Below are 22,484 nucleotides of genomic sequence, written 5' to 3'. Positions count from 1 at the left end.
GAGACGAAGAGCAGATTGTACTTTAAAATCCTTTGGATCAGCACATGGACCTTCCAATAACCATTTCATCCGAATGGCTCATGAGCACCTCCATCTCTTTAAACCCTGAATCCCGGGCACCTTCAGTTTACAGCACTCTTGAAAATATTAAGTGACTACATATTCTTGCAGTCTCAGCATATTTTTTCCAATTACACCCAATTCTCAGTGTGATATGTAGAAATTTATATAGAGCAAGCCTAAAAAAATAAACCAAAACAACCCAACACCAAGCCTTGAGTTTCTAGTCACAGCAGCTACTGTACCTGCATGTTCAGTCTTTCAGCTCCTGCTGCTTAACCAAAATATCCCTCCTGGGTTGCAGCAGCATCATGAACCATTACTGAACTTACACTGCTGAGCTGAACATACCAACTGTACTTGAAAAGTTGGGCTCCCTAGTGTGAGAGAAAAGGCATTCAGCTCAGTTAATTAAACCCCAATGGACTGATTCAGCCTCATGGTTGCTGCACTATGGGGACACCCAGTGTTTCAGAACAAGCGCAGCCTGGAATAGCTGAGACTGTTGGAGTGGGAGAGGAAACAGGGCAAAAGCCATTCAACAGCTCTCTAGGGGTTTGACTGAAGTAGCAGCAAGGGCTTGTCTAGAATGAGTTAGTGCACAGCAAGCTGGAGTGTAAATCTACAGCACACTAACCTGCTATGCATTAACTGGCCAAGCGGACCCTGCTACCCTGCACAGAGGCGTTTCCAAGTGCACTTTGGCATACAGTACTCCTGCTTGAAATAACTTCAGAGGAAGTAATCGGTTTTCAAAAGATTGCAGGCTAACAGAACTGCCACCATCTACCTTGGGTGATGATCAACAAAGGGGAAAATGACTCCCCCGTTGAAAAAACAAGGCAAATTGCTTGTATCCCTCCCTTAGATCATAACCAGCTGTTCCTCTAAGTCACTGGTTCCAGGTTGAGTCTTGCCCTCCACTTTCTCTGCATTGGGCAAGGGGAGAAGAAACTTGCTGCTGTTAGCTACCTACCACTTACATACCTATAAAGTATGGGGGCACACGGCAGTATCCTCCCATTGCTGCTTTTAGGCAGAAAGTGCTATAATCCATTACAATATAGGCTTTTACTTGGCTTCAAGAACATGTTAAAAATGTGACAAGAGCAGGATCAATATATAGATCAGCACAGATGTAACTATTGGATTCATTCTTTAGCACTTAGGGTTTTATTCCCCAAAGCCAGACCATAGAGGTACACATTTTTAGGCATCAAATCAACTTGATTCCACAAGGTGCAGCATTTAAGTGAGATCCACTGGTTTACTGGAAAGGTAGTTTGTTTGTGCATTGCCAAAGTTCCCCATAGCATACTTTCAGCTTATTGATGCTTTAACAGCAGAGTTCGTGCACGTGTTTACAAAGCACTACACTGCAAAATAGCTGCTACGCTAATACTCTTAAGTTTCATACGTGGGGAAGCACAGGGATGTTTGCTATTTATTTAGGAGTCTGACAACTGGAACAAGCTGCCTGAGTGTTGATAAAAGGGGTCATTTTCAAAGAGGATTGCAGCTGCACAACAGGAATGAAGTGATTCAGATACCTCATTTGTGTGATTGTTTTCACTGGGGAGCTGGGATATATATGCTTTATAAAGAATCCCCACTTCAAATTGCAAAGCCAATAGCTCACTGTGAGACTCAGTCCAAGATCTAGAAAAATATGGATGGGGTATTTGTTCTGACTTATGCCTCCTCCTTATTGCTTAACTAACCTTCTCCTTTTCACTTTCTGGGTGGAGGCCAGAAGCCCACCAGCTCTTAGCCATTAGAACTTTCGCTCATTCTGTGAAGTTAAAGTATTGGCACAGTGTTTATTCTCATATTATGTATCCATGCCTTCCTGTTTGAATTATGGGGAAAAGAAGGTTTTACTGAGTGATGGTTGTGTGGCACTGAGTGCATTAAAAAACAAATCTTGGATAATGCACATGAAAAAGGAGGCTCAAGAGTAGAAAGAGTGGTTCAGTATGAACACACACCTCAGTCCAAACTGGATCTGGATCCAAAATGAAGTCCTAGCATAGCCACTCTGCAGTGTCTTGATAGAAAGCAATGGTGTCTGATGCAGATGCAAAGTCACCTGTTTAGGAAAAAACATCCACAGCTTATGGAAGCAGGCTTCCTGCCTGAGGTTGAATCTTTAGAGCAGCAAACTCATCTTAATATTGGTGCATAAACAGACAAAGAACATTTGGGAAATCCTCAAAGAAGCATCTGAGTGTTATTTATCAGAGTGAAGTTCCCACAGGAAAAGTCAGTGTGAGCAGTATTGAGGCAGAGAATCACAGTTTACAATTAAAAGGCAGCATTTCATTTAAGAATAAACCATGCATCTCCTTAAATGCCTTGCACATTACCAAAGTGTAAAAGAGGCTAAATTTCCAAATAGTGATTGTTCCTTCTGAAGTTCAGTCTGTGGCACAAGTTCTGCTAATACACCGGAGTTGTATATGAAAACCTTCCCAGCCGGAATCCATTTCACCAGTGTTTTTGTTGTGTCACCATCCTGACCATTTTCAATGCCATGTCCCCTTGATCGGATGGTACCTACCATAGGGAAAGAGCGTGTTATTAATTGCTATGTGGAAGCAGACTGCTAGCTCTAGATGTTTCATAGTCACACTAATATTTAACTTGCTTTTCTGGGACAGCCTTCACCTTGCTCCCTTATATTAGTGCCTTGTGAGAGTACTTTCCAAGGGAGGATTTCAGTAAGGTAAAGATGGGGAAACAGAGGCACAGACAGGTTAAAGTGACTTCCCCTGGGTAAAACAGGAATATGTGGCAGAGCCAGAAAGAGAAAACATCTCTTACCTCCCAATTCTATGCCTTAAACAGGCCAATCTTCCTCCCAAGCAGTGAGAGTTGACAACATTAAAAGCAAATTCCATGTGCCTCAAGCAGATAAACAGTCATGGGAATGTCCCTAATCTTGAAGCAAGCTTAGGCTCTTGCTCTAGGACTGGTGAAAATAAGTTGGATGCAGTTTAGAATTTGGTTGTTTTTTGTTTCCAAGGTTGCAGGAAGGAAGACAGGGGGCCTGATTTGGATCTCACACTAGTCTTCCACCAGTGGGAATAAACTTTACTGAAGACAATAGATGTACTCCCATTTAAAAAAAAAACCCAGTGAAAGGATAATCAGCTCTTGAGTCCTTTAGTTCTGCCTTTTGGTACTCCCACTGCTAACATTTCTCCAGGGTCATTAAGGGAGAGGATTTATATGTATTAAGACTTTTCTACCAAGGAGGGAAATAAAGAATGCAACTAGCAGGGCATTAGGATGGTGGTCACAAATATACATTGAAGGCCTAAAAAGTTATGGGAAATTCCATGGCAAGGCCAAGAATCAGAAGTGTATTAAGGTGGCTGCATTCTGAAATTGTTTGTGGCTGGGAAGCTGCTAGATACAGTTTGGTGGTCTTCACTTAGGGTACATCTTCACTGGCAATGTTAAAAGCTGCAGCTGCAGCAACGCTTTAACATGGCTTGTGTAGTCGTGGCATAGCGCTCTAAAAAACAAACAATAAAAAAAGACCCCACCTCCACGAGGGGAATAGCTCCCAGTGCCGGTGCACTGTCGACGCTGATACTTTACAGGGCTGAAACTTGCAGCGCTCAAGGGGATGTTTTTTCATTCTCCTGAGCGAGAAAGTTGCAGCACTGTAAAGTACCAGTGTAAACAAACCCTTAAACAAGCCTCAGTGTGTTGACTGAACAGGCTTCTAATATTTTGGAGTCTGCAAGGAAAGTGTAATTAAGATTTACCCTCCTCCCATGGTTCTGGATTGTTGTACAGAACAGAAAGATTACATTTTTCTCAGTACAGAAGATACATCTACACCGTGTGACAAAGATGGATGCAATGCAGATTACCGCTCTTTGTTCAAACAATTTAGAGAGACAGTATTGAATTAAGATCTGATTTTCCATTACCTTATTTGACGGTCAATTAACCTGAGCAAAGTACTGGGTGTAAAATGCTACCAAACCAGAAAGGCAGCGTTTTACAACCTGTGCTCCACATAATGTATATTTATTTACACCAGTACAGAGAAAGGGAGAATAAGGCCCATTAAGTCTGTGCTGGGTATTATGCAAAGTCTGAGTGTAAACCAGATCTCCAGACCAGGAAGTTAATTAATCAAAGGAATAATCTACATAGTCTGATTCGGGAGTGTTCATGCAAATGTGGGAAAGCTTTTAGCCATATTATGCAGGCAAAGCAGACAGATACATCATCATTTACAACTTGACTAATATTAGGTTTCTTTTGTCTTTCAGCAGTTGTGCTATTTACCATGTGCCCAGCCTTTAGAATCCAGTAGAAGGCCAAGTTTTCATAGGACTTATGGAAAGCAGCTGTCTCAGAGGATTCTGGAGATACATACAGAGCCTTCCACTTTTGTTGGCTGAACTGCTTCAGTTTAGGCCATTTCAGTTTCCGAACCCACGCCTCCTGGCCTAAATTAGTGATAGAAGAGTTATGTTTCATTATTAATTGTTTACAGTAAGGCAGCATCCAAAGGTTCCAACTGAGATTGGTGTCCCATTATTCTAGACGCTATATGAACAAATATATAGCAAGTATGGTAGGTAAAATATATGTTGAATGTTCAAACAATTTTTTTTTTGCAACCACAAAAACAAACAAACAAAACTCCCACAAACACACCACAACCAACTTTTAATTAAAAATTTCAAAGGTTTTTCTTCCCTGAGGGACAGTCTTGTGAAAATTCCAAAAGTTGACCCAAAGGTTTTGATCAGCTCTAAGAACTGACATGTTTGTATTTTTATGTCTGATTTTGTAAGCGAGTCATTTTTATGTGATGCATTTTTATGCATTAGCAACTCCAGCATATTTTCATTCGCCTTCCCACACAACATCCTGAAGTCCTCCCTTGCTACACAGAAACCTAAAGATGGACACACCGGCAGGTAGGAATTCTCAGCTCAGGGGGGCACATAAGACCAATGTTAGGTGGTTCCCACCATAACGCATGCTTATGCAAAATAAGCCTCATTCTGGTTCTACATGTATATCGATACCAATACAAGCACTGGTCCTGCACGTTGCTGGACTTCCTGTCCCCAAGACTGTAGGAATCGAGGCTGTTCAGCACCTTGCAGAATCATAAGCTGTGATAGCACAAGCACACATTGGAAACACGGTCTGGATTAGGGCCATTGTTTTGCTGTTTGTTACAGTCATTCAGCCAGGAGAGTCTGAAAAGGCAACATCTGTTTTCAAGAGCAAGCTAGGGAAGAGAAAAGTTTTGAGACAGCAAATAAAGAGACCAGTTCCAGGACATTTAAAAAAGCTATTATTGTTTTTAAAACCACCACTCAGTTACTACAGCAATTCATGCTGTAAGAAGTGCAGTTTAATTTTTCGTCAAAATTAGCAATTTGTGGCACTCCAATTTGTCTTACGAGTTTTGACATCCTAAATAGCATCTATTTACAGAATTATTGATTGCTGAGTTGTCCATGAAAAGGAATTGAAAAGGAGAGCTTTAGGCCATCTATTCTTAGCAATTAGGGGCTGAGAGATTACAGCAATAAAACTCTGTAATACAAGAGCATTGTTTGCCCAGATCAGTACAGGAGACTATTTTAACAAAGGAGAAAAAGGAAACAGAATGAACTCTGGGGATTTGCTTCAGAATGAGATATTCCAGTGACACCTAATGTGGACCACAAGCTTCATTTCACAAGTGTGGAGTCTCTTAAAGACAAACAAAAACTTTTGAGCAACCGGGATGCACCTGCGCTTAAGCTGAGCAAGCATGTGCTCTTGGGCAGGTGCACATGTCCTTCAACCCCCCCAGCTCCAGACTGATCATTAGGCTCACTCGTGTCACTAGACGCCATTATTAATGGTTTCGGTCCTGGTAACGCCCAGAGTCCTCAGTCAGCATTGGGCCACCTTGTCCTAGGTTCTGTCCAAAGAAATAAGACATGGTCCCTGCCCCGAAGGGCCTGCCATCCAATACAATCAATATCAGTAGGGCAGGAGAAAGGAATGAAATAAATATGTCCATGTCTATATGTACACTAGTCATGCTTTGCATGTATAAATATATAGTCACCTCACAGCTCCTTAGTTTGTGATTAGTTAGTGGGCTAATTATGTGGAGGTGTCATGGAAAAAGTATATTGTGAGGAGTATTTGACATGAAGGGAGGAGGCCATTGGCTTTACTGCTAAATTTAGAGGGCCTATCTCACATAGGGGGCTGCCTGGAAGAAGGCCCATGAATTCGTGGAGGCGAGCGGGAAGTAGACATAATGGGGGAGCAAGGCTAGAGTGGGCGGGGTGATGTGGTAAAATGTATGGAGGGCAGAACTGTGAAGGACCTTAAAGGAGAGGGCAAGAAGCCTGCACTTGATCTAGTGGGTAAGGGGCATCCAGTGGAGGGATTCAAGTAGGTGTGGCTGTGTGGAGGGGGATGGTTGACAGAGTCAGAGCATCAGGCCGGAAAGATGATAACTCAGTTATTTGTGCTTTGGGAGAGGAGGGCCACTTCTTTATTTGTGCTATAAAATACCTAGCACGTAGTAAAATAGTTAACAACAAAATACACCACCAGCGTAACCTGTGATGCCAAAAGACATAAGAGATGACAATGAAGCAAACCACATCCCCAGTAATGGCTAGGGTCAGACAGCAATAAAAAAATAAAATAAAAACAGGATCTACCCTTATTGTTGGCTCCATCTCAGGAGCAGCAAGGTTTGGATTGCTGCCCTTGGCAAACTACACTATGTTGACATAGTTAGGAGTTATGTCATGGTGTGTAACTCAAGACACTGGAAGTAAGCATGGCAGAGATGTAACTAATGTGATCAAATTCTTAGAGTGGGGGGATATCTCCTAGCACCAAATCCCTGTGATCTGAGACCTAGCCCAGCATTTCCCTTCAAACTTAATTTCTACTTCCCAACTCTAGCAAAGTGAGTTTCCAACAGTGAATTCTGTTCTTCATGGAACTATAGTTAGCAGTGTCCTCAGGACTGCAGGACAGATTCTGAGCTGCACCTCTCAAAGGTACAACTCAGAGGTGCAGCCCAATTGAGTGTACAGTTGCTAGTGCGGCTCTCCTCATCCAGGCATCCAGAGTAACAGCTTCAGCAGACTGAGCTGGAACTATTGGCACATACAGAAGCATTGCATAATATACTGAGTGACTCACTGTGTGCTCATTTTGGCGCATTTTTTAGGATGTCTCTACCACTCTGTATATTTTATAAGCCACTTGGAACTTCTGAAAGAAACAGTCTTTGTTTAAAACACTGCTTGAAAGCCACTTTTCAAGTCTGCTTTTAGTGATCTTATTTTGCCAAAGAAGGGGAAAAAATTATCCTCAGGTACCCTAATTAACTACAGGTCACATCAGCATAGAGTTAATGCTCCCAGCAGAGCAGGCTTTAATTTAATTGACTGAGAAATATTTAGGGATAGTTAACTATCCAGCACTGCAAACAGACTTTTCTAGGTCTGTTCAATAGCTTCAGTGGAAAGCTACATGGAAGAAGCGGCCATACCCACCTATGCTCTCTCAAGATGAAAGTCTCCCATAGCATTGTGTGAGCAGAAAGGAGGGGACCCAAGCCCATGGGTCTGACCAGGATGGGATAGTCAGGGGGCAGCCAGCTCCCTTGTGGCCTTCCAAAAAACTAAGACAGGGGCTCTGTAAGGATGCAAAAATGTGTCTGGAGTATATGGGCCATGTTGCTTCTCCCAGCAGCAGTCAAGGTGCTCTGCCAAGAGTACTAAGGGACAGCATGGAGGAAGAGCACCAGGGAGCAGTTGCAGGCACTAACCCCTACATAGAGCTGTCGTCCCATCACTGCACCACAGAGTGTATGTGTGTGTGTGTTGTGGGGGTGGGGAAGGAATCTGTGGATTTTGGGAACTGAATTCCTTGGCTCTTCTGGGAACAAACCCAGCTTAAACCCTCTCCAAGAAAACTATAAAGTGAATAAGATCTATGTGTCCATTGCCAGTGTTCCTGAAAGGGTGACACAGTGTGATTTGTAAGATATACAAATGTACCTTAATGTAGAAGAAGGATAGTCCATTGGTTAGAGCACTAGCCTAGGCCCTGGGAGACCCGAGTTCACTTCCCTGCTCTGCCACAGACTTCCTGTGTGACCCTGGACCAGTCACTTAGTCCTTTCTTGCCTTGGGTCCCCATTTATAAAACAGGGAAAATGGCACTGCCCTTCCTCACAGGGGTGTTGTGAGGCTAAATACATTAAAGACTGTGAGATGCATAGGTATTATAGTAGTGGGGACTATGTGAGTACTATAGATGGGGGGATTTTAATATGTTAATGACCAGTGTACATCTTTCTCTTCAGAGAGAAGAATGAATCCTTACCCATGGTGTCCACAATGAGATCCAGCTGTCCGTTATAGACAGTAACGTTGACATTGGCTGCCAGCAGCGCATCCACAATATGAATGACAGGCTTCATGAAGTCTTTGGCCATGTGTAAGAAGACTTCTTCTGACTGACCTATTCATACAGATTCAAACATGAAAGACAGTGCAATTGACTAAGTGTGTCATCTTTAAATGGAAGCATCAAAAGCAGGGCTTGCCAAGAGTTGTGAAATGTGATTCGTTGCTGCAGAAAAGCAAGCACTGGAACGGTACATTCCAGACCACAATGATCAGTCTGAGTGACTGGAGAGAAATGGAGAATGGTCAAATTCCACATATATACAGGGGATATCAAAGCAGCACAGCACATGTTTCTAACATTACTACACATGCGGATTTGTCAGTTTCCATCTCCCATTACAAATCTGGAGGGGTGTTGGCAGGTATTCAGCATTTCTCTCTAATGTTTCCTTCTGGTTTGATTTACACCCTCCTTTCCCTGAACTCTCACAGCACCGGCTTTCTGGCAGAGGAGAATGGCTAGGAATCCTTTTGGTAGACTGAGGTGCACGGATAGGTTTCAGCTGCTCAGGCATTAGGCATACTCTCCCTTCCAGGGTGTGCACCTAGTTAGGCCCTGGCAAGCTAGAGGGGAAGACACAAGGACCAGAATCATGCCTATGCCCATAGGCCTGCCCAGTTCCCTGTTGTGGGTCATTTTTAGGAGCCTGTCCTACAGCTGGGCCCAAGGAGGATGAGAATTTTAACAAGCAAGTGAGGGAGACATTATGTGGTACAGCATCAAGACTGTTTTGAACAGACTACAAAACTGTGTAAGTGACAAGCTGCCCATTAGAGCCATATCAGAGGGTAGAAAGGTACCTCCCCATGTGACAGAGTCAGGAATGACTCTCAGCTTCTTTCGGATGGGTCCATTCATCAGGTCACTTAAGCTGTCCTTATGCAGACGTTCAACATGGCGCTGGTAAAGTTTAACTGAAAGGAAAGAAAAGAGTTTATTCTGCAGCACAGGGTGTTGGATTTAAAGATGATGGATATGCATGAAGATGGTGTCTGATAAACAAACACCACAAGGCAAAAACAAGTCTTATCGAGGCTCATTCAGTTCAGATCTAAGAAACTCTTTGCTACTGAAACCGCAATAGTACACAGAGGAAGAGACTTGCTGATTTTTAAGAAGTCTACAGTAGAATACAGAATCAGCCTATAGCATGGTCAGAAGACAGAAGAGGAACAGAGTCATTATCTTGTTCCTTTTTCTGCCAGTGGATATTGTTCCCAACAGTACATTTCTGGGGCTAAGTTTCTGCTTCAGCTAGTAAGCCTGAACATAAATTCTTCTCATCACCAGATGAGTTAGTTTTGAGCTGCAACCACTTGTACTTTTAAAAGTAAGGAGGGCTCTTCACCTCATCCCTCCACCCCCATCTGTCTCTGGGAGCCAACAGGGACAGTAATAAAAACAGTTATTTTATTTCCATGTCAATATTTAAAGGTGATGAAGAAGTGATGGCATGAAGGCTGATGAAGGCAAGTGTCTAATCAGATCATCCCATGCAAGTGTTTGGAGGACATAGTTAGTTCATAGGTTTTGAAGTTCTACAGTAATGTATTTACTACTGCCCCTGACTAATATCTAGAGTGCACAGGGTATATCTAGGTGGACGCATATACCACAGAAGAGCTGTGGTATATCCCTCAAGAGTATTCTTCAAGCTCTCCCTGTACGGAGACCAGTAGGTTCAGGAGCTTGAGAACACTGGAGGCATCTTTGCAAGATGTGGCAGCCACAGATAGTTCCTACTGCCTACAACCACATGTCTGGGTGCTCAGCACCTCTGCAAATCAGGCCCTTGGAAGCTTAATTTCTTAAACCTACTCCCCTCAACTTACTAAGATGGATATTTTCATGTTTCGAGGCTTTGAGATCTGGGGACTTCTTCGCTAGGATGTTATAGAAATTCACGTTGTCCGTGTTCTGAAAGAGTGAGAGAAGAGGATATCAGACTAGACATTTTATTTCAATAGCTATAAGAGAAACATCTCACCGATACATGAGGGTTGCACTCTACCCGCAGAGTGGAGAGGGATCAATGATCCCTACTTAAATGGGGCCCTATTCTGTTCCCTGTTCTGGCCCTATTTTGAGAAAGCCCTTTTTGGAAGGGCCTTTGGTCCCTTGCTCCCTCCTTTTTGATGATGGGTTTTGGGAAAGGGCTTTTTCCAGTCCCCAAAGTTCACACGCAACTGTGTGTGAGAGAGAGTGAGGGAGAGCATAGGACTTTCTACTGATTTTCTTTCCTAGCCTTGAAGAGGTGGGAATCTCCTGGAATCCCACCACCCCATCCATGGCTCCAGAGACTTTCCACCAGCTGCAGCCATAGTCTCAGTGCCACAGATCTCCCAGATGCTCCCTTCGGCCAGACCTTCCCAATGTGAGGCTTCCCATTGCTCAGTTTCCTCCTATCACACCAGCCTCAGCCATCCAACATGCTCCCCTCTGTTAGCGTCAATCAATATCTGGCATCCATATTCTGGAACAACTGATGCAGCCATTTCATCATATCTAGATGAATCAAAGAATTGTGGATTTACCACATCCCTAATACAGCCAATAGACTGGAACTGGACCAGAGAAGAGATTTGTTTCCATGAAAGTTACTCAGAATTAAAAACAAGACACTACACATTTTCCATAATTAAATTTAAATATTTAGAAGTTCTGATGTAGAAGTTAGAAATCATTCCATAGCAACAACCAAAGTGGAGCAGCTGTGCCGTCCCTGTTACGTACACATTGCAGCTGGGAGGTATGGTTACACAGGCTTAGCGAGAAAGGCAAAAAGATAGCCAAAGTATCATCCTAAAGCATGAAACGAGGAAGTGAAATCAGCCATGCACAGAACACTTGCAGCTGCAAAACAGCCAAAAATGAGCAGTTTTTAGCATAATCTTTCAGCTTTAGTACAGCATGTGACTTTTTTTTTTTAAGTCACATATGGTTCACTTATGTAGCACTTGTCACGGTAAAACACATACTTTGGCCCAACCAAGCAAAGCATGTTTTTAAAGTTAAGATTGAGTAGTACCACTGAAGTCAATGGGCTTAGTCATGTGCTTTACTTTAAATCTGCTTTAATGACCTTCAAAACCTTGCTGCTATACTGCTTCGCATACATCTGGGCCTCATTCTCCATTGCCTAACACCTTGTGTAGTCATTTACACCAATGCAAAGACAGTATCAAATGTTTTCAAATCAGCATGGTGGCACACTGAGTGCACTGGTGTGAACAACTGCACAAGGAGCAGAGTAATGGAGAAACTGTCCCTTCTGTACATTAATAGCAGAGCGTTACTTGAATTTGTTCATTTCCATAAGCCATGAGCATAGGTTACTTACAAATCTTGATGGCAGACAGCATTTTCATACCTGTTCAATTACTTCCTCGGTTTGACTCCAGAGCTCAGTGGCCAGTGTGTATTGCCCTTCATTCACTGCATTCATGACCTTTTTGGCAGCGGCAGTCACCTCCACTAGACCTTGATCATCAAGGAGAGACTGGAATGTAAACAGGAAGAGAACAATCAATTACTCATGGAAGGAATTTGATTTGAGACCATAAGTCAATGTCATGTCCTGTTAATTACCAGTATAGTGGTTGAAAGCTAGCCTAGAAATGGAAGTCCCCTCTTGGATTTAAATTGTATAATACAAGGTCTTGAATGAAGCCTTAAAAACCAGAACAATTATTGCAAATAGCAGAGATGGAGTAGATACTTACAGTGCTGTAAAGGTATGGCCCCCAGGAAAGCACAGAATCTAGAGAAACAAAGTAGGTTTCAAGCATCTAATAATTTCTCAGACACAAATTTCCCTCTAATATAGCAGGGATAATAGTGACAGCAGCATAGAGAGGAAAAGATGAATTACTCAATAAAGAGGCATTGTCAGAACAAATTTAGTACAAAATTTAGGCATTGAAGCTGTTTACAAAGTCTAAACCCACCACCATGACATGAGCTCCCAGCAAATTAACCAATGGAACCAATAGACATTTCTCCTGCAGCATTTGCAACTGAAACATTGTAGCACTGTGCTAGCGCATGAGAACATGTAGACAGGGTTGTTATTTGCAGCACAGTTAGGGAAGATTGTTTAAGGTAAACCTATAGCTTCCCACCCTTCTAACTTCCCACATCTAAGTCCAGATCTGCCAATGGGGTCTCCTCATGTAGCTCTCACTGCAGGATCAGGACCCTAAGAAATGCTTTCATCTCTAACATTTTCTCCCCAAGCAAACAGTCATACCAGCTTTGTTAACTATCACATTGCTGTGGCTGGTGGCTTCTAATGTTAGTGGTAAACTTAGAGATTGGTGGTAAAATGCAAACAGCAGTTTAAAAGCCTGATGTGGTGGAAATTTAGGAACACTTAGACCTCCTGATGTAAAGCCCCCTACTTACTGTAGAGGCTAGCGGTAAAACAGGCATTTTCCTACCTGCCATTTTTGAAATGTGCTTGGATTACATAAGGAGCACGCCAAATCAGTTGCAGCCTTGTGAATCCTTCCGTAGCTAAGCCTTAGTGACTTTTAGGGACACTCCCCTGCTACCCATCTAAAGGAACATGAGTTTGTTACTAGCTTTGTCCTAAGGCCATTTTGATTTTTGACCCCTCTAAACTGGGGCTGGTTTAATTACAGCTCCTTGGAACATCAATGTACATTTACCCAGATTAGATTTTCTGCATTCACTGGAGATCTGCTCCATTTAAAGTAGGCACAGACAGCATTCTAGACAGAGGTGGGCTTTTTGGGGAGAGGGAGAAATTCACAAAAATCCTATAAACGTACCTACAGGAGAAATCCATGAATCTCCGAGAGCAGCCCCAGCAAAATTGCACTCTATGCTCCCATCGTGAATAGCCTTTAAAAATAATGTAAAGAGAGCTTTTAACACACATTTAGGTAAACAAGGATCTTCTTCCTAGTTCTCCTTAACCAGCAAATGGTAGAAACAGGCTTCACAATGCAAGATAAGCAGAAGTGCCTTTGTGTTACAGGAAACAACCCTTTCATTTTAACTAGCATCAAGACGCAATGACAAATGAGATCTGATGAGAGTCCATTTATGTCCCAAATGACTATAAATTCATCATTGGCACTTGTCTTGGTAAGAGGAGGCTCTGTAAGAATCGCTGAATTCATTCGTGAACTTCATGGCCTGATATGATTATCATAGGATAAGACAACAGCACCAGCAGGAGGAAGATAGGGAGTACATAGTTTGCTCACACACTGTATCTATAAAAGTCAGTTATGGAAGCTCAAAGTTTTATGAATTTTCTAATTCAGTTTGAGCCTTTGAGAATAAACTGTTTCTTTCCGTGATCTTGAGCCCTCAAGAGCCTTGTCACTTGTCAGAGGCACATGGATGATTCAACAAAGCCCTGAGTACACCAAGTCAAGCAACTGACTCTGGGCTAAAGAATATATGGGGCACATTTTCAAAAGGCACACGTGGAAATTGGGTGCCCAGTTCCTACTGACTTCCAGTGAGAGTCCAGCACTTAACTGCCCTGTGTGCCTTTGAAAATCAACCCCAACAAGGCTGCCTGTGCTCCATTCAACCCCTGAGACCTGGGGCACAGTGTAATCATTTCCTAGTTATCCACTTCTTAGCTTGACTAAGATCTTCCTCGTCTACAGTGAAGAAAGTTTACTCTCTAAAAATGAAAAAGCTTTTACTCAAAAACTAAACAAAAATCAAATACACCATCAGACCCTTCTTCAAGATGTGAGAAATACACATGCTGCCAAGGAAGAAGCTGTTATTCACTCCCGTAGGGAAGGATCTGCTTTACCTTATACAACTCTAAAGCGATTCCAGCTGCCATTTTTCCTCCATAAGATTCTGAGAAGATGTAGAATGGAATAGTCTAGAGAAGGAAACCATACCATAAGGCTATTAGGCTCCCAGAGCAATATACATTTTTCCCAACCTCTGCCACCTGCACAAAACCCAAACTGCAGCTGTTCATCCCTCAAACACTAGACATTTTGTTTGTTCATTCTGAGTTGCACCTAAAGAGGCTCCGATCCTACAATGCTGTATGCACAGAGCTTCATTGTCTTCAGTGAGGCTCACCACAGGGACAAGAATCCACCAGCCTGAATGAAGGATTGGGGCCAAAGACAGCAGCACAAATAAATGCAGCTGCAATAGATGTCAATTAGACATTCAATGTCACCTTTAAACTGGGGAGAAAAAAAAAAGGACATGAGTTGTGTCTGTAGGTTTAAAACAATAGGAAGTACTTCTTCACCCAATGCACAGTCAGCCCATGGAATTCGTTGCCAGGGGATGTTGTGAAGGCCAAAACTATAACTGGGTTAAAAAATGAATTTAGGTTAAGTTCATGGAGGATAGGTCCATCAATCGTGATTAACCTAGATGGTCAGGGATACAACCGCTGCTCTGTATGTCCCTAGCCTCTGACTGCCAGAAGCTGGGAGTGGATGACAGGGGATGGATCACTCGATGATTGCCCTGATCTTTTCATTCACTCTGAAGCACCTGGCATTGGCCACTATTGGAAGACAGGATACTGAGCTAGATGGATCATTGGTCGGAGCCAATATGGCCATTCATATGTGCAGTAGCTAGTGGCACATGCTACCTTCTGGAGAGGCTGTTATCTTCCTCTGTCTAGCTGTTTACTAATCCTCTCTGATGCTTGATTAGAACTACACATTTCTTTAGTGCTATTAAACAAAATTAGAGTTCCTTACCTGGAATTCTTTGTTCAACCTGAAGAATTCTTTAAGAAGAACCAGCATATCAGAAGATACAGTGGAGAGATCTTTTGCAAACGCATTACTATCATTTGTGTAACTGAATCCAGTGCCAACGGGATTATCGACAAACAGTACACTGGCTGCCTGCAGCTATACAACCAAGAGAAAGGAGATTTGTATGAAGTCTCCATTCAATTACTAATATGTGCAGATTTCCCCTTTTCCCAGTCCCAGATGCGTATTACAGACAAGTTCACCAAACCATGTTTCCTCCACCAAATCAAATGGTTGAGCCTATGCTTAAGCTCTTAGCAGCTGTTTCATCAACTATAGCATTTTAGGGATAAAGTTTTCAAAGATTAGCAAGTGATTGCAAACATGTAGAGGAGGATGGTTCAATACCACCTTAAGTGTTTTTGTTGGCTCAAAAGTAGAACTACGGAAAAATTCTTGTCTGAGAAAGTGTTGAATTTAAGATGGACACCGTACTGCTTGGGGCATTTTTGTCCTGGTCAATCACCTGACTAAGAAAGCAAGGATCTCATCTATAAGTCAATGAGTAAAAGCTAAGATTATCAATCTTAAACTTTCTACTATACCCAGGTTGTATTTCTTGGTTTCAGTTCTACATCCAAGGGACCAATTTCTTCAAAGTTCCCAAATCCACAGCCTGAAGCTCCTGGACCTCCCTATGAGGGAAAACAAGATAGCTAATTAGAATCAAGACAAATCAATAGAGTTAGATCATTGGAGTTACACAGGACTAGTTTGTGTGCTGCATGCTAAAATGTGAAAGGAGCCCCTGTCTTCCTTCATTATATATACGGCCTGTTTGTGGAGAGAGGAATTTAAAAGACTCAATCACTAATTTGTGAAAGCATTTGATTATCTTTATGCTAGGCAGATACCATTCTGAAGCTTTTCTTCCCATCCAGAGCTGAGCACACTTCAGTGCAGTAGGTTATGGAAGAGTCGGCTACTGAGCTAGTGCATGTATAATAGTCAGCTTTCCCCAAGTGCGCAGCATGTGCACTACATATTGCAGAATTAATCCAGAATGTGAAAGCCTGCGTCAACTGATGGATTATATTCAACATTGCCTCCTGTAATATACTGCCTAGGATTTGTGTGTGCGTCTGCCCTTTAGTTATGTGTTTGCAGGGTGCCTAGCACAAAGAGGTTGAGGCCACTAAGTACAATCACAATCCAAAGAATAATGAACCCTCTTGGTTTCTGCTATCTGCTTCTTGATATAGGGTGATCAGAACTAAACACATAATCCAGGTGAGGTGTCCCATTAATTTATATAATTGATTTTTAACATTTTCAGTATTCTTATCTAACCTGGAAACCTAGTTCAGACGGGACTCAGAGAATAAGTCATAGCTCACAATCTTATTTCTGTGTAGCTAGAATATCATGGAAGATCAGTATGCTGAATGGTGCAAAAATCAAGATTCCTTTTAAAATGTCTTTCACAATATCTTACCTGAAGCCACATAATGAGAGGTAATTCTGTGAAATTTTTGGCAGAGTTGTTTGCATAGTAGAGCCACCAGAACATGTGTGCATTGCTTCTGACTGTTACATACCCCCATGCTTCTTTCTGTTCTTTTGATTGCTTTATAACGGCACCTAAAGAAAAGGGGTATCCGATTCAGTCGAGTAGAGTGGGCATTTGATCAGTCCAAAAATAATTGGTCAACGACAGGTCAAGTGTTGTCAAATCATATCAAATTGGTCAAATATTTTGCAGAACTAATGTATTTAAACAGTAACAACAAAGAGAAAGACTTTATGGTCTGCAGGAGGCTAGTCCTTAGGCATAAGCATCTATCTAACTACAAAAAGTAAGTTCTTAACTGAGTTATTTTAAGTCAGAAAAATATGAAACACAATGAAATGAAGTTCTAAAAAATGAAAGAATGGTATCATGATGCAATCAAAAAGGTAGGTTAGAGCATTCTTGTTAGGATAACTGACGGTGATCAAATAATAGCTGGTCAGTTGACATTATTTGTCAACTGACCAGCTTGCCAAACCTGAATTAGAGTATGAAACATTTGGCCTCGAAACATTTGACCAACAGAGACTTGGCTGAGACCTATGAGTTTTAATTTTGGATGTGGTAATTACAAACACTCTCATTCAAAAATATTTACTACTGAACAAAACACCTGAACCCTGACTACACTCAACTTCCACCCAAATCCTGCAAATATTTAAGCACTTGCATAACTTTGACTTCATCGGGTCTACCCACAGGAATGAGGTTATGCTTGTACTAAAGCGTTAGCAGGATTGGGGCCTTCCATTATCATTACCACCAGTGCAGCTGTCCAAATGCTGGAATAAATTTTCTAGACAGACATGCCTTTAAGTACTTGCAAAGAGCTGGGCTGAAATACTGGTGCCTTGAAGACAAGATTTCAGCCCCAAGGTATAACAGTTTGGTCCCAGTCTTGCAGGCAAGATCAAATCATGATATTATAGTATCCAAATATTGTTACATTTAGGGCCCTAAGAAAAGTCATCATTAGGGCCTGATCCAAAACCCAGTGAAGACAGCTGAAGATTGATAATAACTTTATTGGGCGTAATCTGCTATGGTGTATGATGCAGATGCATTGTAGGGAGGAGACCTTTAAAGCTTAATCCCCTCCCTAGTCTTCTTTATCACAAGACAGTCACTAGAACAATGTGGAATGTCCAGTAACTGAGAAGCAGGTTGGTCAGTAAAGATGACCTAGAGCATAGCACTGGAATGATTCCACCTATTTTGTTAGAAATGTGGGTTAAGAACTGCTCTACGTCTCTGCAACAGCACATTAAAGTGCTTGCTTATTCTGAAGGGGCACAGTTTCACTTGGATTTCAGGAGCAGCAGCATTCATGGCCTTGAACAAGCCTACAATTTGCTAGCAGCATTACCAGAATATTTTGAAAACACTGCAAGTAGAGGAAGGGTTACCCATGTAGAATGATATTATAAACAGAATTGGTTCAGCCGTGTTCTCTTTAGATCTGATGTGACTCTTTGATATTTTTCTTGGTACTTTTTAGCATGAAGAATCCACATTCATTCTTACTGCCAAATTGGACTTCAGCTCATCAGTTCATATCGTGTCATGGTTTCAAAAATAAGGATAGCACACTCCACCAGTCCTCTGCCTTAGTCTGTCATTAGCTGACAAGCTATGTGGGACTAATAACATTACCTAAAAATTCTATCTGCTTTGAAGTGCAACAAGGCATTTGCCTTATACTCAAGAAAAAGTCTTTGCTGCCCAATCAAGCAATGACCTCCGAGAGAGTTTGGTATCAAACTCTAAAGACCCCTGATACTACAATTGGATTCAGAACAGCAGACCATGTGCCTATGGGGAGCCCCACTGAAGTGGGTGCAAGGGTCTGCATAGGATCCAGGTCCAATTGCAGGATAGAGGCCTTCATTTTCTGGCAGCTTCACTCCAAGGAATACTCCATTACCTAGTACCAAAGAGCTTGGATCATAGAAGCTGAAGGTGGAAGCCGAAAGGTCAGGCTGCAAGGATCTTGTGGTAGGAAGGAAAGTCAGCCTCAAGTAAACTAAAATGCTTGCAATTAAACCACATAAATTTCCCAGCAGAAGTGTGCATCTAACTTTAAATCAGTTATTAGGAGTTAACTGGGCAGTTGCTTACAATGGTCAACACAGGTGTGTCTTGAAGTTATTTTTCTAACTTCAGGAAAAATCCTGAAGCTGGGCTTGAAAGCCATTTAACAGCTGAAGTGGAGAGAGACAGCCTAATTTTTACAAGTCTTTGTCTTGTCTATAACCCCTTAATGTTGCATAATACAATAGCTTGCAGTAAATCAGAGAGGTGGAATTTGAAGAAGGAATATTGTTTTTTCAGCTTGTTAACTATTCTTCATTTTTGTGTTTTCAATTTATTTAGTTATTTCAAGAACCCTAGAGAACCAGCAAGATCATCAATTGTATGACCTCTCATCTAAAACCTAGACTAACAGATCATGTGTATAGACAATTATCCACATAAGACAAACAATGTCTCTCCAGTTATATCTTATCAATAGCCCTGACAGTAAGCTCCAAAACATCTCAGTTACATTATTCTTAATCATCAACTTAATGTTTTATCTGAGAAAAGTTACATAACAGAGACTTATCGTCACTTGTCTTGGGAGACCAGTGATGGTGGGGAGGGTGAGAAGCAGCAGAGTTTAGAGTGTTAGATTCCATCTAAATCCTGTTCTGTGTAACAAGCTGGCATCTTTAACCCACCCCACATTAGATTCATGCTTTCAGGTAGGGGAAGTGGACCTTTTTCTCCAGGAAAAAAAAGTCAGCCACATAATAAAGACTGACACTATAGCTTAAGGGTGCACAGCACAGAGCCCTAAATTAAAAAGAGGCACATCACATTCAAATTAAAGCACCACCTTCAACCAAAATTTTTTTGGACACACCAGATTTTCAAACTTGATCCCCAAACCTTCAATCCTGAGGTTGTGCAGACTGACCCATGCAGAGCTCTATTAAAGTAAATGGGGCTCTGTGTGGGGGCAAAGGGCCATCCACGTGTTCCCTATTGAAGGATTAGGGCCTCAGAGAGCAATTCTTATGCATACCACATAAATAAGAGACTGCCTGTCTATCACTTCAGTAATGCAAGGCTACTTTTATGGGAGTAAAAAGAAAGAGCTACCCCTGCAGATGAGAGGGGTGCAGAGTACTCCCGCAGCAGATATATATGTACATTCTAGGACATTGGATGAGATCTCTGACTCATGCATCTGATGAAGTGGGTATTCACCCACGAAAGCTCATGCTCCAAAACGTCTGTTAATCTATAAGGTGCCACAGGATTCTTTGCTGCTTTTACAGATCCAGACTAACACAGCTACCCCTCTGATACTTAACACACTTGGAAACTTTTTGCACTGTGAAAGACAAGGGAACAGCCAGAGTGTTCCAAGGAAGGGATTACATAATTAATGTCACAGAATAGGCAAAGCTTAAAACAGTGTGGGCCTGAAACAGACTCCCTTAAAAAGAATCAGTCTTTGAAAGCTCTGCACAAAACTCTCAGCACATCTGGATTTAGATGCTTCTGCCAGGGCCTAGCACAAAAAATATCTGGGGAGTGGGTATGCAGCTAAAAGGAGGCATTCTCTCCTTAGTGTTCACCTAACAATAAATGCCTGAAAGTTCAACAAGCCATAAAACAATCAATTTAGTAGAAAGGTACTTGTGAGTAATGTCCACCACCCCTAGCTTCAATAACTCCTCATGGATCTAGTTAAACATGCATCGCTCATACACTCAGCCCCCTACCAAACATACCTGAACCCAAAGTCAGCAGGAAAAGCAGCAGGATAACGTGTTGTCTAAGCAGCAGCTCCATCTCTGCAGCAACTGGGGAGTTTCCTGACTGAAAATCATATGACTCCGGTCTCTAGTCAGCTGCGTAGTGAAAAGGGAAGTGCTGGCTCTCTGGTTATAAAGGGAGCTGGTTACTACCCCAGGGCGCCCTCTCTCCTCCCCTGCATGGTAAAAGCAACAGATATCTGTGCTGCAGTCAAGATGTCAGTACATTTGGTTCTATCTGTGCGGCTAGATTTAGCTGGCTTCCCAAACTGGCTGATTTCCCTGTGTTATGCTACAGAATTTATTGGGCTTGTCTACATAAGAACTATTGGCTTTTCTGATGTTGGAGGCTAAATCCAGCCTGTGAGATGAGGAAAGGAATTGTGTATAAAATCAGCAAGTGATTTGTGTATGCTAAAAGGATTTACAATCATTGCTTCCACAACTTCTCTAGTGACTTAGGGTTTCCAAAATTATCCATCCTGGAGACATAATCCTAAGAAAATATTTCTCCCAACTTCTTTTTCTTTTAATGCCCACACATCTGAGATTCTCATTTCATGGTACTCAGGTTTTACACTTTCTATAAGAACTCCTTGCTCCTATCTTGCAGACCCAAACCAAAAACATTTATGTACAAGAGTAATTTTTCTGATGTGAGTAATCCCACTGAAGTTAATGAGACTCCACATATGCATAGGGCTCTACTCTATAAATCTGACCTCAATATCATGGATTTAAGATGTTAATATCAGTTTTTCCCCTAAGAACGTAAAAGCAGAATTGTTTTACATGATTAACGTTACATGGGGTGCATTGTAGGGATCGGGGGCGACAGAGAGTTTAAATGATAATTAAAGCTTTGATCCTGAATCTGGCTCCAACCAGCCATATTCTAATGCCCACGCATAGCTAGCTGCAGGATCAGGGTCTAAAACAGACACTCCTCTGTGCCAAGGTGGGTGAGGTAATATCTTTTATTGGATCAACTACTGTAGAGGAGTAGGGTGGCCAGACAGCAAATGTGAAAAATCGGGATGAGGTGGGGGGTAACAGGAGCCTATACAAGAAAATGACCCAAAAATCAGGATTATCCCTATAAAATCGGGGTATCTGTTCACCCTACTGAGGAGAGGACAAGCTTTCGAGCCACACAGAGTTCTTCTTCAGATCACTCCTCAGCTCTCATGAATGTCACTATGAAAAAGAAGAAATAGGGAACAATAAAGGAAATATGGGCCCTGATTCTGCTCTGAGCTTTACAGTCGTCAAAAATAAATACGATGATAAAACCAAAGTAGATAAAACTCACAATAATGCCTGGTGATCAGAGGTGTAGCGAGCGCCCTCCGTACCCTCCGAGCCCCCGCAAGGAAGGGGGTCCCTAAAAGTGGCAAAAAAAATGTAAGGTATAACTAGGTAAGTGACATTTATTGACACTATTGCACAATCCATGTCGGTTTTACTGACAAAACCGTGAAGTCATTATGATACATCATAATGTTATTGGCTACATCAGTTGTCTGTCGGTCAGTTTAGAATTTTAGTTGGACCCATTCAAAGAAAGTGTATTTGCGTTCATAATGGCGGTCAGCGGATAAATGTTATTAATTTAGTTGTTTAGTTTTTTATCGTTTCCAACGCAGAAGCGTGCTTTGTGATGTCTAAGAGAATGTATAAGAGCGGAGCTAGTAAACGAAAGGCAGCAAAAGATGCCGAGAAGGAACTTGAGAAAATTCCAAAGTTGTCAACGTATTTTGCGCTGCAATCCAACGTACAGGTACAGGCACATGAAATGGACAGCGCTAGCAGCGACGAATCGTATCCAGAAGT

At 42.0% G+C, this 22,484-nt stretch overlaps 1 protein-coding gene across 1 annotated transcript; it reads right to left on the bottom strand.

Moving 5' to 3' along the window:
• Positions 1-1,112: 1,112 nt before the first annotated feature.
• SCPEP1 (serine carboxypeptidase 1) lies at positions 1,113-20,752 on the bottom strand. Its single transcript, XM_032805645.2, has 13 exons — positions 20,628-20,752; positions 16,771-16,916; positions 15,881-15,970; positions 15,276-15,431; positions 14,348-14,422; positions 13,338-13,410; positions 12,267-12,304; positions 11,915-12,043; positions 10,377-10,461; positions 9,345-9,458; positions 8,458-8,595; positions 4,369-4,532; positions 1,113-2,616 (listed from the first exon to the last, which is right to left on the bottom strand). Exons 1-13 carry the CDS (start codon positions 20,686-20,688, stop codon positions 2,548-2,550), a joined length of 1,338 nt encoding a protein of 445 aa, XP_032661536.1. The 5' UTR covers positions 20,689-20,752; the 3' UTR covers positions 1,113-2,547.
• Positions 20,753-22,484: the final 1,732 nt, after the last annotated feature.

This window comes from Chelonoidis abingdonii, chromosome 13, assembly GCF_003597395.2.
Source record: "Chelonoidis abingdonii isolate Lonesome George chromosome 13, CheloAbing_2.0, whole genome shotgun sequence".
NCBI classification, from domain to species: domain Eukaryota; kingdom Metazoa; phylum Chordata; order Testudines; family Testudinidae; genus Chelonoidis; species Chelonoidis abingdonii.
The sequence above is the reverse complement of the archived record's forward strand: the minus strand, read 5'-3'. Positions and strand labels throughout refer to the sequence as shown.